Genomic DNA, 22,905 nt, shown 5'->3' on the forward strand with positions numbered 1-22,905 from the left:
GCGGAGAGAGAGAGAGGGAGAGAGAGGTGGAGTGGGGGTGTGGTTGTAGGGACAAACAAGCAGTGATAGAAGCAAAAATAAAAACAAAAAAACTGCGGATGCTGGAAATCCAAAACAAAAACAGAATTACCTGGAAAAACTCAGCAGGTCTGGCAGCATCGGCGGAGAAGAAAAGAGTTGACGTTTCGAGTCCTCATGACCCTTCGACAGAACAAGTCCTCATGACCCTTCGATAGAAGCAGATCATCAAAAGATGTCAACAACATCTGCTTCTATCACATCTTTTGATGATCTGCTTCTATCACTGCTTGTTTGTCCCTACAACCACACCCCCACTCCACCTCTCTCTCTCTCTCTCTCTCTCTCCGCCCCCCACACACACACCTTAAACCAGCTTATATTTCAACTCTTTCTTGGACTCGAACTCAAGTTCTGTCGAAGGGTCATGAGGACTCGAAACGTCAACTCTTTTCTTCTCCGCCGATGCTGCCAGACCTGCTGAGTTTTTCCAGGTAATTCTGTTTTTGTTTTTGTTTTGGATTTCCAGCATCCGCAGTTTTTTTGTTTTTAGGTTCTAGCTTCATGTCAACTTCTACCGGACTCACTACTACACTCTACTACTCCTATGTGACTCCCTACATTATAATGTGGGCAGTACTGTTTCCCCAGTCCCACATTAACTCTTACAGTCCTAAACACCCTCATACTACAGTTACTATTGCTTGTTACCATGCAGTTACCATCACTATTTGCTAAAGCCAGTTATTCCAGTGCAGTGCTGAGGGAATGTTCTACTGTTGGAGATGCCGTCTTTCAGATGAGATGTTAAGCTGAGGCTGCATCTGTCCCTCAAGTGGATTTAAAAGTTCCATGGCACTATTTCAAAGAAAGACAAAATGTTCTCACTATCCTGGAAAATATTTATCCCTCAATCAGCATAACTAAAACAGATTATCTGGCCATTATCATATTGTTGTTTGTGGGGAGCTTGCTTGCACAAATTGGCTGCCATGTTTCCCTTCATTCCAACAGTTGCTATACTTCAAAAGTAATTAACTGACTGTAAAGAACTTTGGGATGTCCAGAGGATATAAGAGCCACCATATAAATGCAAGCCTTTCTTTCCATAGAGGGTAGGGTGAGGCGTTCTGCTTGAGCTGTGTAGCGCTCTGCTCAGGTTGTACCTCGGGCCCTGTGTTCACATCTAGTGACTGAGGTACGTGAAGAGCTAAACCCTGGGAGCTGCACAGAAAAAAAGCCAAGAGGCTGTTGCCCAGGATCTGAGAACTGATTTATGAGGAATGCTGAACAACTTGAACTTGAAAGGAGGCATTTGAGAGAGGTGTATAGAGATCCGTGTTAGAATAGAAAAAGTTGATCCTGAGTTTCTAATTCAAGTCAAATCCCAGCTATGGGACTAGCACACATGGGTACAACTAGGAAAAGACAAATGTGTTTATACCAAGAAGCACTTCTTCACTCAGATCTGGTAAATGGCCCCTGAGGTAGAGTAGCAGCAGCAAAAACTTTGAACTCCTCTTACCGGCAGTCAGATGCTGTAATGGAGGGGCCATAGATTTCTACATAAAGATTATTGTTGTGACATTAGCATATACCATGAATGTGTGCTACTGCTCATCATTGCTAGTTACTGCTACCAGTTAAGCTGTAATGAATTAGCACACATTGACACAAAGCTGCTCTCCCTCAGGTGATTGAACTCTGCAGACCCACAGATTCAAGATTGGAACACGTCGACTTTGAATGTCTCTTTGGCTGTTTGAATGTCCGGCATGTGATCCATGTGTTTGCTTCATTGCTTCTGGAACGGAGGGTGATTTTCATTGCAGACAAGCTCAGGTAAGGAGGTTAAATCAATGCTGTACATATTGTGTGATACTAATAGTGTCAGCACAAACTAGGGGCTATAAATATAGGATGGCCACTAATAAATCCGGTAGGGAATTCAGGAGCAACTTCTTCACTCTGAGAGTGGCCAGAATGTGGAACTCACTATCGCAGGGCAGGAAGGAGTTGAAACAAATAACATTAATACATTTAAGAGGAGCCAGAGAAACACAACAGGGAGAATGGAATAAAGAATACAGTGATAGGATTAGATGGATTAGATGCGGGAGAGAGCCGTAAAAAGGCTAGCATAGTGTAGTTAAACTGAATGGTTGGTTTCTGTGATGAAAGTTCTACATAATTATGTGTGTTGAGTTTGTGTAGACACTGTATATCGTAATGTGTTGGCATTATAATTAGAGCCAATACCACGTCAGACCATGCAATAATAACCTTGTGCTGCTGCCTTATTGCCACTCCTTTCTCAACTACCTTATCAAATTTAAACCTTCTTCACCATATTTATTTATTTCCTATGACACGTGCATCTGTGATCCTCAATAACTGGTCTTAGCCTCTGCCCTGTTGAACTAACCTCGTTAATCAGCCTTATGTCTGAGTTTCAAACAAAAAGTATAAATTTGCTTGCAAAGTTACTGTTCGTTCCTCTAAATTTCCAATGATTTAATTAACATACAATAACATTACCGCTATTGAATTCATTCTCTAATTTCTTGTGAGCGGTGCATCACAATACATCAACATGCATGGGAATGTCTGTCTTGTATATTAATGGTCCTGTAATGAGCGTGTGCTTCTGTAAACCCCTTTGTTTCACTTTCCCCACCATGTTTCCCAGTCACTCTGAATCCTAGTGAGATTTATTGTAGTCATACCCCTGATCAAAGATGGATGGCTTTACTCTGTCTTTCTCTTATGTTCCAGCACCCTCTCTAAATGTGGACATGCAGCTGTGGCCATGCTGTACCCATTCACCTGGCAGCACACCTACATCCCCGTGCTTCCGGCTGTCATGATCGATATTGTTTGTTCCCCCACTCCCTTCCTCATTGGAATTCATTCAAATTCGGTGGCTCTATTGAATGACCTGCCCATTGAAGAGGTGAGACCTTTTGTAAACTATCGTGAGGTGTTTGTTAAGGCCTCGAAATGTAGAGTGCCAATCACCAAAGAGAAAAGTTGAGCCTAACTTTATTTGAGTTCAGTAATTAGGCATCAACAAAATTATCGTGTAAGATGTCCAGAGAGGGGCTCAGGAGATGCCGATTATGCAGTCAGTCTGCGAGTGTCTCTCTGAGGGTGGGGAATATCAGTCAGTTCGTGAGGGTGGGGATTATGCAGTCAGCCTGAGAGTCCCTTCCTAAGGACAGTAGAGGGATATTCTTCTTTTGTTGATCATCAAGTCTGATGAAAAGTTCCTCTGGATATCTGACGATTGGTGATTACAGGGTCTAGGATACCGTGGTTGCACTGAACACAGTCGCTGTGTGCTGCAGGGGGCCGGACGTCAGCTGTGAGCTTGGTTTGGAACTGATTTGATTCCAGAATTGGTTTTCCTTGGTCTCTCGCAGTAACTGTCCAATGAGCTGCCTGGATGCTGAGATCTTAGTAAATCGCTTGTGCCATCCTTGTTTGTTAGAGAGAGCTGTACTCATTAAGCTCACTGTCAGCTGTGGCTCAGTGGGTAGTACTCTAAACTGTGTGCCAGAAAGCTGTGGGTTCAAGTCCCACTCCAGTGACTTGAGAACAAAATCTAGGCTGACATTCCAGCGCAGTACTTAGGGAATGCTGCGCTGTCAGAGATGCTGTCCCTTGAATGCAATGTTAAACTGAGGCAAGGCAGCCACCTCAGGTGCAATAAAAGATCTCATGACACTATTTTTGAAGAACTGGAGGGTTTTTCCTGGTATTCTAGCCAATGTTTTTCCCTAAACCAACAATCCCTTTTTTAAAAAAAAAAAGACTTGGTCTCTGTCACGTTGTTTGTGGGAGCTTGCTGTGCACAAATTGGCAGTTGTATTTCCTACATTATAACAGTGACTGCACTTCAATAATACTTTATTGGCTGTAAAGTGCTTTGGGATGTTCCAAGATAGTGGAAGGCACTATACAAGTGTAAGTTCTTTCAGCTTCAATTGATAGTGAAGTTAGTCTGAAAGATGATCATTAGTTACTAATAGCTCAATAGTTTAACGTGTCACTTAGTGCAGTCCAGGAGGTCCCAGGATTGAGTTTTCCATGTGCCAGTATGAAATGGATAGCCCTGGAAGAGTATAACTCTCTGCCTGTCTACTGTTTGTCTATGTTCCAGGTGCTGGTGGTTGATCTGTGTGCAGACAGGTTCCTGCGGCAGGTGAGTGCAATGTGTGAAAACGGGGCTGTATCTGTAAGTCTCCCCAGTAACAGTCAGGCTTTATTGATATTAATGAACTTCATCATCGCTTGGTCAGAATCCTGGAACTCCCTAACAGCACTGTGGGTGTATTTACATTACATGCACTGCAGCGGCTCAAGAAGGCAGTTCACCAGCCCCTTTTTGAGGCAGCTAGAGATGGGTAATAAATGTTGGCAGTGCTAGTGATGCCCACATTATGAAAATGAATACAATTTTTAAACAGAGCCTCACTTCCCTTTACTTGGAATTTATTTTGGTTGGAGTTTAGTGCTATGTAATGTTAAGGTTACAGTAATAAGAATTAGGAAGGCCAAAACCCTCGTGGTGTTGAAGTTGCCTTATTGGAAGCGATGCATTGGGAAGTACAGAGCTGCTCATGTGCTATTTACCCCTCTCCCTCACTACAGAGGGAACAACCACTGTTGTAAGCACATTCCTGGTCAAACAGGCTCCAGACATTGGGCACCAAACCTAGGGCACTGGAGTTGTTTTATTAGCTCAGACTGCAAGTGAGGGAAGGGTATGCCAACTCCTCTCTTAAAATGACACAGCCTCTGGTGGGGACTTGGAGGAGGATCTGCCTTCTGTGCTTAATCACGTAACGCAGGGTAAGTTAATATTCCTGGGACTGATGGCAAAGACACAACTAAGGAGGCACCACCACCTGGAAGTGCCCCTCCAACTCACTCACCATCCTGACATGGAAATATATCTCTGTTCCTTCACTGTTGCTGAGACAAAATCCTGGAACTCCCTTCCTAACAGCACTATGGGTGTACCTACACCACATAGACTGCAGCTGTTCAAGAGGGCAGCTCACCACCACCTTCTCAAGGGCAACTAGGGATGGGCAATAAAATTGCTGGCCCAGCCAGCGAAGCCCACATCCCACAAATGAATAAAAAAAATAAGCATTTTTATTTACACCAGCAGTTAATAGCTGCATCATTTTAATTCAGTACTTTGTGGCCCTGAGGGAATCCATTTTCCAGTGGATTTTACCTGCTTGGACCCGATGATTGGGGCTCGATTGCCTTCTTGACAGCATCAGGTTGGAAAACTTACTTTAACAGGACGACCATGTGAAGGTTGCTGTCTCCCTCCTGTGGCCCCATCTGGAACACACTCCTCACCCTACAAACTGATGCCAGCCCCACCTCTCGATGGCACACCTCCTGGGTGACTGCAGACATCACAACCGAACAATCAAGTCCCAGGTTTCAACTTTCCACAGAACATCTGGATGATCCTTAACCGCTTGACGATGATGATGGGCCGGGGCGAGGTGGCCATTTACTCTGCAAGTGGAACATGAGGAACAGCTTCGATTGTGACTGTGGCTAAGCCAGTCAGCCCGTCGCCCACACACTGAACTTCAACCCTGGTGGCATCACAAGGGTGTCAGCTGAAGCTATTGAATGGATTGTTGACCTTGACACCGGACGATAACTGCTTCCCCACCCTTAAGAATAAAAACATACTTGTGCATGGCTGGTCCTAAAACATTAGCCCAATTACAAATATCCACGCTTATGAACTCAGCTTTTAGAAATGAGAGGAGCAGCTTCATGGCTCAGTCCAAAAGCTGCTTTTCCACCCCCCACACACATTTCACATCACGTGCGTACAGCAGCATATATGTACCTGTACTCACACATGCTCAGATATGCGCATACTCATGCTTGTGTGCATGCCCTGAGACTAGTTAATGCAACAACGGCCCAGAACTGAACCTGAGATTTTCCTGATAGCTTGGCTCAGTCCCATGCTTAGGATTGCCAACCCTCCCAGAATAGCTGGGAGTCTCCTGGAATCAGCATCAATCCCCGGTAGCCAAAAAGAGCATTCTGGGAGATATTAAAATGCTGTTTTAAGCAAATCAGTCACATCATTTGTATTTCTGAGGCACAGCTGGGCCTGATGCAATACCATCCAGTCAAATTCAAATCTTAAACCGGGGGGGAAAATTGCCAGGAGGACCCCGATTGGCTGGGACTTTTGGCTGGCTGCATTGAGTTTCAGTCTGCTGGGGCATACTTGATGCCATCGTCATTCTCCAACAAGGAATACAGTTAAATTGAAAAGGAAATATCGGTCCCTCAAAAAAGAATGGATTCCACCTTTAACCAGCAGTGAAATGTTAAAGTCCAGAAGTAGACGATCACACTTCAGTTTCTGTTAACAGCGATTGACAAGTGTAGAGAGAAGTCTGTGCTGTGCTCTGAACTTCTGTGATAGGGATCGATTGGAGCCCTGTGTAACCAGTGAGTGAACTTGGTTGAGTGCAGCAGCAAGGGAAAGGGGCAGTGAGTAGAAGGTAGTTTGTACCTACTTATCGACATATGCACACACGCTCAAAGAATGAGTGGAGAAGTTAATGATGGCAGATCTGTTATCATCTTTATTGCTGCCTCCAGATGCATCAGGACCATGATGGTTTTCAGCGGGATCTTGCTGAGCCGGAGTCCCACACAGGAATGGAGACCCCAGGAGGGAACCAGTGGCTCCATTGCCCAGGCACCCTTCCCAGCAGCACCAACTGACAGGTTGCCAAGGAGCAGGGCAAATGAATTTTTTAAAAATACTTTCATGGTATATGGGCATCACAGGCTAGGCCAGCATTTATTGCCCATCCCTAGTTGCCCTTGAGAAGATGGTGGTGAGCAGCCTTCTTGAAATGCTGCAGTCCATGTGGTGTAGGTACAGCCACAGTGCTGTTAGGGAGAGAGCACGAGGATTCGTGATACCGGGTGTCAACAGTGCCAGCTCATCCCCTCCTGGGCAGCAGCCAAGACTGAGCCCCACTCCATTTCCATGGCCGGGAGCTTCTGGCCCAGCACCGCTGAGCTGGAGAGGAGAGGCATGCAGGAGTCTGTGTCTGGACCCCTCCACTTCACAAACTGCCACTGAATCACCAGGGGTGGAATGAGGTTTCATGAGAGTATTTAAATTTTTAATAAAGGTTTCAGTTAAAGTTATGGACATGTCCCAACTCATGTAACAGTGTCACATGAGGGGACATGTCAGGGAAATTGTCCTATCGTCTTTACTGCAAATTTTAATTTGGGGCCGATCTCCCTGAGGCAGCACTTAACCTCAGGGAGATCAGTGCGCTCTTTCACGCGTATAGCGCTTCCTGGCAGATGTCACACTGGACGGGCCTTAATTGGCCTGCCCATATAAAATGGCAGTGCATCCCCAACCGGGGGCACCCATCTGAGGCACACCTGCTCCCACACTTCCGCCCCCCCACCCCCCTACAACCACCCCCCTAACAGGGGGGAAAACTTTTCCCCAGGCGATTAAAAGGTAAAAGCTCGTGCCCATGATTATCTGCTAAACTCTTTTTTCATTTTTTTTTAAATTCTTACTTTAAAATAATCTCAATTTCACTCAGAAATCATTTAGTCATGTCACATCCGCTGACATCTCCCAGAATATGACCAGCCAGAGTTGGCAACCTTATCCCCACAGTGTGACCCAATTTCTGAGAGTTGGCCAAGGCAGCCCATCCATTCTAATGCTTTTGAAATTTGGAGTTTTATTCAATAATGGGGAAGGGGTTTTGTGCTGATAGAAATTGGGCTGTATAGTAGCAGATGAGTTGAGTGAAACCATTCGCACAGTGTGAGGCATCAGTAAGCAATTTTAACTGGATCTTGCCATCTGTAACCAGAGGGATAGAGTTCAAATCCCTGGGGTTATACAAACTCTGGTAAGGATACAATTGGAGCAATGTGTACAATTCTAACTTCCAGGCCCCAGTAAGGATACCTGAGCTTTAGTTTGACAGGTTTTTGATCTACAAGGGAGTTGAGAGTTACAAGCGGGCTGGCAGGGAAGTGGAGATAAGACCACAATCAGGTCAGCCTTGATCTTATTTAAGGGCAGAATAGACTCGATGGGCCAAACTCCTGCTCCTAGGTCTTATGACCAGACTGATACTTGGGTTAAGGTATCTCAGCCTTCTCTTCTCCAGAGTGGCTGAGGGGTAGCAATAAATCTAACTGATGTTTGAAATTGCAGGTCTGAAGATATGGGCTAACTTGGGTGAGGTAATGTTCAGTTTGGGTTCATACCGAGGATGAGATGTTTGCGGAATAGGCCATTGAAGGGAGCAGGTGGGGTGCGAAAAGGAAAAGGGAATCAGGCAGGTATTTGAGGAAATGGGCAAATGAGAGGTCTTTAATCAGCTGAATCAATGAATCTGTTCCAGCCCTAAACTTCCCTGTGTTCTTCCATAAGTAACTCCCTTGACGTTTATTGATGTTTCCTAATTATTTCTAAGGGCAGTCTCATTCCTGTGATGTTACACACATTTGTAACAATGTATTTCAAAGCAGTTTATGCTGTTGTTTTATGTATGTTTACCAAAACAGTCAGTGAAAATAGTGACCATTTGGTGGGTATATTATGTACAATTTGTAAATTAGCCATAACATTCCGGAAATATTTTCACATTAGTCCGTTCCCGTGTGAAGACCACAGACCTCACTGCTGAAATGTGGAGTATGTGGCCCTCCCTGGTGGCACAGTCGAGTCACTGCGACTTGCCTCCTGTAAGCTTGCTTCTATTATTTTCACAGCCCATGATTTTCATTGGAACTTCTCCTGATATCTCCCCCTACCAACACCCCCCCCCCCCCCCCAGATGGACGATGAAGATTGTATTCTTCCACACAAACTACAAGCTGCACTGGAGCAGATCCTTGAGCAGAGAAATGAAATGCTTACTGTGCAAGAGGAAGTGGACGGTGGAGATGGTGAGTAGGAGGAAGCTATAACTTTCACTCTGGCTGTCACACTCAGTGCTTCAGATCTGGTAAGTAACAGTGACTGAAGGAAAATAGGAGCCTGACAAATCACAGCACAGGTCAGTGCATTATGGGGAGAAAGGGGAAACAGGTGGGCGATTGCAAACCCATTTTTATTGATGTGACGCTTTGTCAGTGCCGTGGAGTGACTATGCAAAGAGCCCCCTCCTCCCTATCAGCATGGGCTTGGGAGAGACCAGGTCTACCATGTGTAATAAAAACTCAATGGTGTGATATATTCAATCTCCAGGCACCAGATGATATAAGATCATTCGAAGTTTAGGAACTAGAAAGGGCTTTTGAGTTCAACAATCCTGTCCTTTTCTCATCGATCAACCCCACTTTCATGCCCCTTCCCTCAAACTTCATCCATTCATCACCTCAACACCATACCCCTCAATTTTGTCCCTATAAAAGGATTAATTCTCGAGCCTGGTAATGCTATCCACATTAATAAATTTCGCAGCCCACTATATGACACTGACTGCAGAGACTTGTATAGATCTATTTAGCAAACCAAAGTCCAGAATTGGAGTTGATCAGGCTCGAGGAGCTGAATGGCCTACTCCTGCTCCTAATTCGTATGTTCGTAATATGAGTTTGATTGATTTCACAGAAGTGAGTCTTCAGTACATAATGATTGGAGGTACACGGGGAGGGTCCCCTTACCATGTACACAATAAACTGCCCAGTCATCAAAGCCACACCACTTCCCAGTAACCACAGTAATATTTTGGATTGTCTACTGCAGAGTTGTTTTACGTGGTGTGAGGAACATACTGTGAAGGCAAAGCTGAGGCTGTTTAATAAATTTGTGAAGAAGTGGAGGCTCCTGACGATGGGGGAAAAGTGATAAAACTAATTTTCAGAGTGAATCAATTACAGAGGAGTCAGCTGACTGGGTATACTCAGAAATATTTACTAGGAAGTTGCAGTTGAGACTGAAAAAAAGTTGCAGTGCGTGAGGAACAAATTGCTTTTAGACTAGGATGAAGTACAATGGATTAACTGTTTGTGAGCCGACTGACTGATTTTGGGAAAGAACTGAAGAGCACAGCATCCTGTTGACAATAACTTTTTACCAGGAACTATAACAAGAAGGGATGTGGCATATCTTGAGGGCGTAAGGTGTTCCTGAGAAATGCATTATAGTTTGATTTGTTATAGTATGAAAAAATTGCTTTTCATCAGCCTGACAAGTCCCTGAGTGCAGTTAGGATGGATATAAAACTGAGGAAATGGTTTACATGAACAGCTGGGGTGAGAGCAGAGTATACACTCTTGTCCGATCTATTGAGCCTGGTACTGGAAGCAGTAATAAATCTTGTACTAAAGGACGATAACATTTTGAAGTTTGATGACATTAACCTTGTAACAACAACTAAAACAGATTTCTGGCGACTAACTGATAAGGTGAGAGTGGCAAATAGAAAATTTTACAGTTTAGCACAAAGACAATAAAGGTCATGTCATTTAGGAAGCACCTGGAAGATGAACATTACAGACAGCAGGCATGCAGTTGAACAGGTGGGAAACTTGGTGTCTTTTGGTGGGTTTGTGTCAGAGTGGGAGTTCTGAAGAAAGCATCAAATCAAGGTTTGGACTTGTTTCTGCTGCTTTTGGGAGAGTAAGCATGGAAGATTAAAGATATTTTGGTAGAAATGAAGATAAGGAAGCAATGGTTATCCTCTCATTATACACAGCTGAGCTTTAGAACAGGAAAAAAGTTGATGAGCAAAACATGTGAGTTGGTTGAGATAAGCACTGGGCCTACCCAAGTTGGATAGGAACATGGCTTAGACAAGAAACAGGGTTTATACAAAAGACTCAAGAAAGACAACTGCTGTGGCTTGGGCACATTCGAATAGTGGAAACCTTTCATTCCCCACATAGACACATACATGGACTGAGAAGCTGAGGAAGACTAAGGAATTCTGAGATCTTTTCATTGCCCCACCATTGGCTGTTCCATTCCTCCCTACCCTGAACTGCCCTCCTCAAACCTCCCCCCCCTCCCTCTCTAAGCTGCACTCCCTCCCTCTTCTCCTCTAAAACATTCCTTAAAACCTATCTCTTTGACCAAGTATTTGGTCACCTGTCCTAATGTGTGCTTCTGTGGCTTGGTGGCGAATTTTGTCTGATAACATATCCCAAGGGGTCTCGCAGAGTGTTAAAAATGTATAAATGTTAGCTGTAATAGTGGTGGTTGTAAGTTACCTGTATCTGGATGCCCATAAAACACAGGCTCAAGCCTGGCTGGGATCTTCCTGCCTTCCCAACACGGTTCAAACAGCAGTCAATTCTGTTTCTGTGGGGTATTTTCTCTTGCCTACCAGCAGATGATGCCTTTTGATGGGTTATAGTTTCTTGGGCACTAGTAACTCTCTTGTACTTTACAACTAAAGCTTAAATTGTGGCCACAGGTGGTGAGTATTCATAGATCATTTTACTTGTAGTTTTCAGCAGTGACCATTGCACAGTGATCAGGAGTCTAGCAGATATTCCCTCCACCTAGCCAAGTGGCACTGAGGTCAATTTTAGCATCATATTTCTCCTGCCCCATTTAAAATCTGCTAACTCAGCACTGACCAGGGAACTGAATTTGGGACCATCTGATCCTGCCTGAGTCACCAGAAGACGCATTTACTCAGTGAGAACCACTGTGGGTGCTCGTGAGCCAGCTCCAGTTTCTGGCTGGTTGAGTCAGACTGTAGCCTGGGTTATTCAAACACTGAAAGAATGAAAGGCAGGGAAAGGCCAGCAGGTCGATCCAGCCTGCCCCACAACCATATTGGCCAGAACATCTCAATCAGACACTTGCTGTTCTCCTACACCCTCGCCCTCCCTGGAGTTATGTAATCCCCTGAGAGAGGCAAAATACCTAGAGGCAATAAAAAGATGGTGGAAAATTCCTCTCCAGTCTGCTCCAGCTATTGAAACCGGTCCAGATAATGGAGCACCTTTTGCTGTAATAAAAAACCGCTCACCTTGGATGCTCTTTGGTCCCTATCCTCAGGCCTGAGCTCTCTTAGCGCCCTCGTTTCAGAAGCATGTGTCAGGTTCTTCGTGGAGATCGCCGGCCACTACTCCCTCCACATGTCAGTCAACGAGAAGGGCGAACGGTCCTTCCAGAGAGATGCCTTCCGCAAATCCCACACCTCCAAGAATGTTCGGCAGTTCCTGGAGCTTTTCATGGAGACCCAGATGTTCGCTGGCTTTGTGCAGGACAGGGAGCTAAGGAAAAGTGGAGTCAAAGGTCAGTACTGCTATTGTCAGTCACCCGAGGTGCAGGAATTAACTCTGCGATTGGCAGTCGTCAATAGTCTGCCCATTTTCTCTGCCATATGGAAATACCATACTAACGGGGTGGTGGGGAGTTTGGGGGCGGGGGGGTGGTGCGGGTAGAGTGTCACATGATGCAACAACTTTTAGACACTCCATGAATTAATTCATTGAACTGCTGAGCCAAGCAGACGGGAAAGTAGGGAGTTAAATCCAGGGATCACGGGTCTTGGTAGCCATGCCAGTGGTAGCTCCTGTGTCTAGGGTACCTATGTTCCCTTCTGGCTCCATTGCAGCTGAATAAATGGCAGCTGTTAGGAATGGAGAAGATATGAGCTTGTCCACATCGAGACTGTCCATACTTCTAAGAAATGTCAATATCTAATGTCATTCTGGCTCAGATTGGATGAGCAGGCGTGGGGGTTAGACTCTCTGACACCCAGGTAGGAATATCTGGATGCTTTGCTCCAGATTGCAAGTAGAGGGGTACAGGCACAGGAAGAGGCGTGACAATCAGTAGGGTAAGGGGAGAAGATACTGGCCTGTCCAACAGAAAGGATGGACTTGCTACCTTAAGAGAATAAGGAGGAAGGCTGTGGGAAGGATGGCTGGAATGCTGCCAGTGGCACTGTGGACCAAGGAGACAATCCAAGGAGAGGAGGTACAGAGTATAAAGGTTACAGTTCTAGACGATTTGGTAATTAGCAAGATGGATAGCATCTTCAGTTGCACTCCTGTTCCTACGATTGTTAGAAGTGAGGTTGGGATTTGAGGGAAGAATGGATGGGCCTGTAATAATTGGCTGCAGACTCAGCTCCATCTGTCAGACTGCTCTCTGCGTTTTTATAGCCGGCCCCTTTCCCAGCCAATCCTGAGAGGGTTAGGTGTACCAGCACATTTATCAACAATGATATCTGGGTGTTATTGATGCAGGTCTCTTTGAGGTGCGAGCAGGGGAATATCTGGAGACCATCCCTGAAACTGGACCAAGTGGTGTCAACAGGTTCCTTAAAGGCCTGGGTGAGTATTGAACAGAGTGTCCTCCAGGTTCTCAGTCTGTACCCTAACTGAGACAGGATACATTTTTCCCCCTCCCCCACTTTGTATCCAGTTTGAGGGAGCCCCTCAAACATACTTAGGTACATACATACAAACCAGTACAACCAATAGGGTCTCTCGGCCCCTCGAGCCTGCTCTGCCATTCAGTAAGATCCTGGCTGATCTGATTGTAACCTCAGCTTCACATTCCTGCCTATCCCGACAACCTTTCACCTCCTTGCGTATCAAGAATCTATCTAGCTCTGCCTTAAAAATACTTAGAGTTTGCTTCCACATTCTTGAGGAAGAGTATTCCAAAGGCTCACAACCTTCTGAGAGAAAAAGTTTCTCCTCATATCTGTCTTAAATGGGTGGCCCCTTATTTTAAAATAGTGACCCCTAGTTCTAGATTCACGCCACGAGAGGAAACACCCTCTTCACATCCACCTTGTCAAGACCCCTCAGGATCATAAAGGTTTATATCAACTCCCCTCTTACTCTTCTAAACTCCAATGGATACAAGCCTAGCCTGTCCAACCTTTCCTCATATGACAACCCTCCCAGTCAAGGTATTAGTCTGGTAAACCTTCTCTGAACTGCTTCCAACACGTTTACATCCTTCCTTAAATAAGGAGACCGATGCTGTACACAGTACTCCTGATGCACTCATCAATGCCCTGTATAACTGAAGCATAGCCCGCCCTAGTTTTGTATTCTATTCCCTTCGCAATAAATGATAACATTCTATTAGCTTTCCTAGTTAATTGCTGTACCTGTACTCTAGCCTTTTGTGATTCATGCACTTGAACACCCAGATCCCTCTGCATCTTAGAGCTCTGCAACCTCTTACCATTTAGACAATGGTTTTTTATTCTTCCTTCCAAAATAGATAATTTCACATTTTCCCACATTATACTCTATTTGCCAGATCTTCACCCACTCACCTAACTTATCTATATCCCTTTGTAACCTCCTTATCTCCTCTTGACAACTTACTTTCCTGTCTTTGTGTCATCAGCAAATTTAGCAATCATGCCTTCAGTCCCTTCATCCACGTCATATGTATAAATTGTAAGAAATTGAGGCTCCAGCACTGATCCTTGTGGCACACTGCTCATTACACCACTCTCCACGCCCGCTCATCCCACCCACCTCTACTCTATCCTCATTGTATCCAGAAGGGAGTCTTCCCCTGCCCCTGTCCCTGTTAGTCCTCCTTGTCCCTGTCTCCTTCTTCTTCTTCTCCCTTATTCACACTGTATCCCATCTGAGGGAAGCCTCCCATTCTTCTCACCCTCACTCATAGACACTATCTAGTCTGAGGAGGATCCCTTGACTTTCTCACTGTACCTGCTATAAGGAACTTGGTACAGAAGAGGGTGTGATCATTGAGTTATGAATTGGCTGTGCATCATTTTCCCCAATTCTCCTTCTCCAGCTGTGATTTATAAAGTGTGGTGGGGGGGGGGGGCAATTCCTTTCAATGTAGTTTTTTTTTTAAATTATAAAGCTGAGACCCATAGAAAATGGTGCAGCTCAATGTGTTGGTTTCTTAAGGAATGCTCCAGGTTGGAAGTTCAAACTTATTGGGAATTTGTAGTAACAACAGGTCAGTTTGTTCATTCTTTCACTCTAGGTGGACATGCACTGAACCTAGATCATACCAACCATTGGCACTGCCTCAAGTGACACAGCCTCCAAAGTGGTCACCAGGCGACCTATCAGTGTATCCTCCACAAGCATCTCTTTTCCTAATTCTCTTCTCTCATTCTTCTCCCCAATGTGAATGAACCTCCCCCAAACCACCATCACCCCAGGATAAGATTGGGTTGCTAACTTGCTTGAGTAGTCTACACACCTCTTGAAGTAAAAAATACCTGGAAAAACTCAGCAGGTCTGGCAGCATTGGCGGAGAAGAGTACAGTTGACGTTTCGAGTCCTCATGACCCTTCAACAGAACTAAGTAAAAATAGGAGCTTATATTTCACCCCTCTCCTATTTTTACTTAGTTCTGTTGAAGGTCATGAGGACTCGAAACGTCAACTGTACTCTTCGCTGCCGATGCTGCCAGACCTGCTGAGTTTTTCCAGGTATTTTTTATTTTTTGTTTTGGATTTCCAGCATCCGCAGTTTTTTGTTTTTACACTTCTTGAAGTCACCATTGGTCTGTGTAGGTCACTTCTCACCCCTTCTGACCACCAACTTCCTTCCCTGCTCCTCCAGGTGGCTTTAATTGACAGTGTGAAAATATTGATTATATAGAAATGACCAATAATCTGGGAAAATTATCACCTGAAATAGCATCTTATTCTTCTGAAGCTGCTGCCTTTTGCAATGTGATTGTTCCAGAATAATTTTCCTGTTTGTCCGCATAACAGCAGCAGCTGCAATCTAAAAGTTATTCACTGTCCGAGAAATTTGATAATGGTGCATTCACTTTCCAGACATTAAATAGGTGCAAAAGAATCCAATTGGCAGGATCCTGAACCAGAAATGCATCACATTCCATACTGGTATTAGCTTCAAAAGAGACATCCAGGGTTCCTGTCCAAAGCAGGCATTGGGCACTCTGCATACACAAATAAGCCCATTGTGTCAAAAACCTTGAAGCATTTTGCTCTGATTAAACACAAAATAAACATGGGTATTATTTGATGTAAATGCTTTAAGTGCGCAGTTCTGTCCAGTTTGACTGAAGGGGAAGAAAGAAGCTGAGTGAGCCAAGTAGAAGAGAGTAGAGTGTACAGCATAATGCCCTGTGGGATTGATCTTCTGACCATTGACACCCCTGCATCTTTCAGTAACTCGGGCTTTTCTCATTAACAGGGAGTAAAATGAAATTTCTTTCCAAGAAGTGAAATGAGGTCCAGTGGTATAAACATTCCATGACCATGGATTCCAGAACCAAGCATCTTCTACCATGCCATGTGAGTGACTCCCAATTACACTCCCACTCCAGCACCTGCTTTTGCTGGTCAGTTGGGTGGCTGGATTGACCCTGGGATCATGCCATTTGCACAGAGCTGACAATTTGCCCACACACGTACGCCTTCCTGCACTGAGATTGCACGCAAGGTGGCATCCTGGAAACACCGACTGGATTTTGTGCTTTCTTCTGGCAATAACAAGTTCCAACTCTCCATGAAAGTGCATGAACATTTCCTGCTCCTCTCTGTCCAGCTGTGGTGAAGCAAAGTGAATCACAAGATCGGTCACCAGGCTGAGAATCCAGAGGCTTTTGGAGCAGTCTTGGCTCATTGACTAAATAAACTTACCCTTACGATTATTTTTTAATGCTTCTATTGTTCTTCCTGAAGTCTAATCCATGTACCTATCAGTCTTGCTGTAAAGGAATACTTCCTCACATCTGCCCTAAATGTGCCTTTAACTGATTTGAACCTGTGCTTAGGTTGTGAAATAATTGGTATGATAACTATTCGTGTACCTGGATCATAGCTATATCAGTCTAAGTGCTATAGAGGCCATTCACATGATCCTGTTTTACATGGGAGTGATAAGATGGTACAATGTAGCCCTCACCCACTACGTACACAACCTTGGCAAGCTGCCAGAAAGCCAGCTCATGCCACAGCTCTAATCTTTCCTTTTTTCAGTGTGACAACCAATCTGGGGTTGAACGTGATGGCAGTGCCATGTGAATTCGGGTCTACAGCATTCGATCTGAGAGTCTCAGCAGCCAGTGGAGTGGGGACGATCCTGGACCTCCACCACCTGTTCTGACTCTGAACCTGGGTACAAGATTTGCAAAGACAGTTCTCCAATCACTGCTCCATATAGTCTCTTAGCCTGCAAAATGGCATCAAATCTTAATGACTTCTTAATGTCATCAATTGTGAAATGGGTGCTTTTTTTTGAAAAATGCAGCTTTTCAAGGGGATGCTGCAGGAAATATTCCTCACTGTTTTACTCGGTGTCTATGACTGAGGCTTCAATGAGACACCCCCATCACTGATGGTTCAAATGGAAATTTCTTGTTTTTCCTAAAAGATAAAAATATTAATTCTCAGTCTAAAGACCATAGTTCTAAGCTGTAATACTCTTCAGCAATGAGCTGCATGGCACTGTATCTCACCGTTCTCTTCTGAAAACTACATGCTGTTTTCTGCAGTCCTGAAGTTGTTGATTCCTGGTGGTTCTGCTCCTAGTTAACCTGCTCAAACTGGTATTCCTCTTGTCGGCCTGGTTTTTGGGAACCTAGTCCAATCTCACCTGATTGGCATGTATGTCCAGCCACACACCCACTCACCCTGTCCCTCTCCCTCATTGGATAGTGACCCAACATGGGGAACCTCAGCAAACTCACGTTGCTCCCTACAGCCCAGGGAGTCTGAAGCCATTTGATGAATCCATCCCCCACCCAATTGAGATTGGTTAAGAGCACAGACTGGGACTCGAACCTTCTTGCTTTGTATGGCTCACTGTCATATCAGGCAGTCCCTGTTACTCAATGGGGCGCAGGGGAGTTGCACAGAAATCATTTCATTTTTAAACCTTACAAGCTCGGGCTGTATGAGGCAGATTAATTGCTGCACAACCCCTCATTGGGATATCAGAAAGTAATGGACAGTTGGTGAAGTCACATTGTTGGTAGGGTGGGGGCAGCATGTACCCTGGGCTGGTTTGGGACAGGTGGTGGTGGGGTTTTGGTACACACTGCACCAATGTTTTCATTCGGTTTGCAGTATTTTGTACACTGTTCACCAGTGGCAGCCACACCCGCGGTCCTCAAATGCTTTGTGATGTTAACTTGCAGCCTATTGAGTTTTATGTGGCTTTTGTTTAAACAATTTTTATAAGTTAGTATAGTAAAGATTAAAGTCTGCACCCCAAGTGAAGGGCAGCCCTTTTCGAATGAGATTAAGTTTTCAGCTGTCGTAGGCAACGGCTGCTGGATTCCATTAACGTAAAGATCAGGATTTCACTAACATACCGGACCGGTTTGGACAATCATTGAGTGGCAGTAGCTGACGTACCAGGCAATAGAACAGAGCGTCTAAAGACAATGTGTGAGCCAGGGCTTCTCCTATTGAACCTGCACAAGACAAATTGTCCTGGTGACAGTACTCGTACAGAATGGCCACTCTAGGCCACATCCTTAGCAGAGTCATCCTTTAACACTGAAGAGCCCAGGCCCCTGGCCGAGACCCTTATAACAAATGAACGTAGCAGTACCTCCTCAGGTTGCTATAGCACTTAGAGATGGACTAGAAATCCTTTCTCATTCAACCTTTTACTGGCTTTTTACAAGCTACCAAAACCATCTGGATTCTCATTCTGATTCAGGCCCAGGCTAACCTTGATTTCTCCTGAGTTATTCTAACTGGAATCTTTATTTAATAATGTGGTTGATGGAGCAGTTTAAAGTCATTATGACCCAAGTGTCACTTATAGGTTATGACTGGCTGATTGCTTCCAGTCACAATGGGCTCCTGTGTTTAATGGAGTTTGAGAGATCTGGAGCTCTGGCCTGCATTTAACCATTCGCCAGAGTTGCCCTGTTGAAGCTGCTGTAAGTCCCACTTCATTAAAACCAATATTATAGTCTTGTGATTTTCCCCACAATGCCCCCTAATTGGCTGAAGGTGCTGACATTCCAGACTGATATTAGCAGCACTAGACCGATACGCTCACGGGCACCTCAGCCGTGGATCAGCTGAGATGCCTGGCACCAGCTTTTCAACAGTAGTGGTGGGGGTGGCACAGCCAAGTCTGATTCTACCCTCGCCCACCATATGCAAGTGTGAGGGCTACTAGATAGTGAGTAGGAGCCCTGCCTGATCTTTATTTCTCTCCTTCCATAGCTCAGGAACACTGAAGCCAATTGCAGCAATATCCCCCACATGGCACTCTGGTCTGAGTTACTCCTTAATGCAGCATTGCCCCATCAGGGCAGCAGGAGTTAGTTGGCATGTTTGCATTTTAATTGCAATCTATTGTCCTCCCACTTCCAGAACACTTCAGTGAATATTGATTCTCACAGGAAGAAATGAATGTCATAGAGTATTTGAACTGTGTCACGTGGTATTGGAACTTCCTGTTAGTAATGTGACCCTGGTGCAAGGAAAGGTTAAAATGCAGCCCCTCTAAAACCAATTACCTGTACAGAGGACCAGCAGCGCGGTTTAAGATATCAATTAAGGGAGCTGCTAGTTTAACCACGTGAACAGGACGGAGCATTGCGTCCCAGCTGTGGTGAGGCTGGGAATAAACAGTGAGATTTACACCATGAGTCGCACATCACCACCTTAAAAAAAACTTTAAACTCCTCAAACTTGGAACATTGAAGGAAAAGAAAGCTCAGCCTCCTCTCTGCACACTGCTGTTACATGCAATCTGTCTGATTTGCTTCTTAAACATGCGGCCTTTATTTACCTTAATTGTTTCAGGTGAGCAGAGCACATGCCGGTACATGTGACTCATCAACCTGGAGCTCAATGTAACATTTTAATTAGCTTTGCACCAATCAAGTCTCCCCTAAGTTCACATTTCAATTTAGTTGCATAAAACTGGTAATATCCTGTGAAGGTACAAGTCCCTTCCTCAAGAGTTCAAATCTCACAATGGCAAACTATGAAACAATGTAACTTCATCTGAAACAGATGGAAACGGGTTTGTACTCGAAAGAGTTACAAGTCCCTTCCTAATTACAACTGTGACCGCACTTCAAAAAATAGAAGCACTCAATTGGTTACACAAGGCACTTTGGATTCTCCTGAGGTTGTGAAAGGCGCTATGTAAATGCAAGCTCTTTCTTCCAGCACCCCAGGGAAAGTTTATTCTCCTGGTTGGTCCATTCAGTCCTTTCTCTCCAAGCTGGTTTAATTGTCTCTGTCTATGTTTTTAAACATGAAGAATGTAGCCAGGTGCTACAGTTAAGGCCCCGAACATTGCTGATGATTTGTGTGTTGCTCTAAGATGGCGGCAGTGGAAATATCAATGTACTAAACTGATTCTGAAAGGTCAGCAAAACCACTAATCCCACTGCCTGGTGCACTGAGGCTGAGGTCTCACATCAACATGTTTACAGTGAAGGAGGGCTTCTTTCAGCATTGTGTCCCTGTAATGTGATGAGACATTGATGTCTCTCAGTGTTGCAGAGCTGAGTGTTCTCTCTGTATGCATGTAGGACCAATAACTGTAATAGACATTGTTTACATATGAACTGTAAAGAAATAAACATTTGAACAAACATCCTGCATGGCCTGAGCTTCCTGATTTTTCTTTCCCCCTTTTCAGCCGCGATTAGTGTGATTGTGGGTTGTTGTCCTCTCCTCTCACAGAATTAGTGAACTAGCTGATTGTTGAGCCGTGCTACAGGGTGTTATTGATTCTGGAGTCTGGTCACTCCAATACAGCCGAAAGCCCCACTGGGCAGAGCTGTGAGAACGCTGAGAAAGCTCGACCACTGCCAGATGTGGATTCCACATGACACAGCTGGAGTTCGAATTTGCCCTTCTGTTTTTCTGAAATTTTTCCCCCACCCCTGCCCTGAGGGGGTGACTATCGCAGTTCCAAGGGTGCTATTACTGTTCGGACAGCTTCGAGCACCTGAAATCACCAGTTTTCTGCCTCTTGCTTGGTTTCTTCTCGTCACTCCAAGTTCTGTAACTTTATTTCTTGCCTCAACTTCTTCTGAATTCTCTGCATTAGACACTATAACACTATAACCTTTTCACTTTACAATAGCCTTGCTATTTAACTGGACACCCTCCACTAAGAGCTCTCCATTCTCCTGTCATTGTTTCCTATCTCATAAGGACCCCCTTTAAATTCAATACATTTAATAAGAACTTACCAGTCCTTTTCTGGGATATTTCCTGATCCTCCCATTTGTTAAGTGGAGATCCCTTCAGCTCATGGGCTCATAAGAAAATATTCACCCCTCACTTCCTTGGGCAATTCCGACTTGACAAATTTGGGGATCACCAAGATATTGGACTGTTTGCTTGTTCTAATTCACCTTGTGTCTATAAACATCCAAATACAGTTGTAGCAATAAAGAATCAAGTCTTTAATGAGACATCACACTTTATAATCCAGTATGAATGCTCAGGTGTCCTTCACAATTCCAGTTTAAGTATAACATGCAGTGGTTCATTTACAACACTTATAGTAAATGTACCTTCCATCTTTACATTCCTTGCACGTTATCACTAAATCAAAAGTGCATAAAAGGAACCTCAGATCAACATGGCACTTCACCTCTCTCAATCTTTAACCATTTAATGATGATCACATTGCCCTCAAGTCCTATGGTTATATTGTCCTCTCAAACTCTTCCCATTATTTCCTTACTATAAATACAAGTGGCCAGGTTAACAACTTCCAAACCATCAAGGACATAGATGAGTGACACAGGAGTTGAAAAGAGAACTGTTCCATAAGAAAGGAAAATTGAAAGCTTTGTAGTTCAACCTAATGCTGCAGTCAGAGGCACTGGAGAGGGTGCAAAAATGATTTACAAGGATAATACCAGGAATGTGATGTTCTACCTACCAGGTAGAACAGGCTGGGTCTCTTTTCTGAAAATTGAAAGCTGAGGGTACAAACTAGAAGCCAACAATATAAGATAGTCAAAAATCAAACTGACAATTCAGATTATTTACCCAGAATGATGAGAGTGCAATTCACTATCACAAGGAATAGTTGCGGCAAATTGTGTGGACTCACTTAAGGGGAGGCTAGATAAACACAAGTGAGAAGGGAGTAGAGGGTTATGTTGATAGGTGAGGAAGGATATATCAACATATACATGTTTATAACAAATGTAGATACATATATATAATTATAGGTTCATAAGATTCAGGGAGCTGTACATAGGAACTGGAGTAGGCCAATGTTCCTAAGCCCTTTCAGCCCTTCGAGTCTGCTCCGCCATTCAATAAGATCACAGCTGATCTGATAGTGGTCTCAATTCCATTTTGTTCTCCATAATCCTCGACTCCCTTGACTTTCAAAAATCTGTCTAACTCAGTCTTGAATAAATTCAATGACCCAGTCTCCACTGCTTTCCACACACTAATGACCCTTTGAGAGAAAGAAATTCTCTTCATCTCTGTCTTAAATGGTAGACCTCTTATTCTTAAACTGTGTCCCCTGGTTCTAGTCTCTCCCACAAGTGGTATCTACCCTATTGCACGCCCTCAGGATCTTATGTTTAAATAAGATCATTTCCCATTCTTCTAAACTCCAATGGGTATGGGCCCAACCTTTCTTCATAAGGTAAAACAAAGGTTAGTCTTGCAAAAGAAAAACATCAAGCCATATATTTTAACTGGGGGTTCTGCAGAATGGCAAAATTAACTGGTGCTTAATGGAACAGTATCAAAGACAATTATAATTAAAGGTTTCATTTGATGGAAATGCAACAAGTTACATTATTGATGATAATATAAGGGAGTTTTACTGAGTGCATTAGCCCAATGGAAAAAGAGTTGTGTGGGAAGAAAGCAGTTTATAATTTGTTAATAGCACTTGTTGTGGTAA

At 44.2% G+C, this 22,905-nt stretch overlaps 1 protein-coding gene across 4 annotated transcripts in view; it reads left to right on the forward strand.

The window, feature by feature from the left end:
- Nucleotides 1-20,613, forward strand: part of LOC121281904 (DENN domain-containing protein 2C-like) — a 218,084-nt gene extending 197,471 nt beyond the window's left edge. For all 4 annotated transcript variants that reach the window (XM_041195063.1, XM_041195065.1, XM_041195064.1 and 1 more), the window contains 7 exons: nt 1,712-1,860; nt 2,794-2,971; nt 4,181-4,222; nt 8,916-9,027; nt 12,095-12,334; nt 13,294-13,380; nt 16,225-20,613. In XM_041195063.1, the coding sequence (XP_041050997.1) occupies nt 1,712-1,860; nt 2,794-2,971; nt 4,181-4,222; nt 8,916-9,027; nt 12,095-12,334; nt 13,294-13,380; nt 16,225-16,256 (840 nt within the window). In that variant the 3' untranslated portion in view covers nt 16,257-20,613. The remainder of the gene's footprint in view (nt 1-1,711; nt 1,861-2,793; nt 2,972-4,180; nt 4,223-8,915; nt 9,028-12,094; nt 12,335-13,293; nt 13,381-16,224) is intronic.
- The last annotated feature ends 2,292 nt before the right edge of the window (nt 20,614-22,905 follow it).

The sequence above is a fragment of the Carcharodon carcharias genome, chromosome 9 (genome assembly GCF_017639515.1).
Source record: "Carcharodon carcharias isolate sCarCar2 chromosome 9, sCarCar2.pri, whole genome shotgun sequence".
In the NCBI taxonomy this organism is placed as follows: domain Eukaryota; kingdom Metazoa; phylum Chordata; class Chondrichthyes; order Lamniformes; family Lamnidae; genus Carcharodon; species Carcharodon carcharias.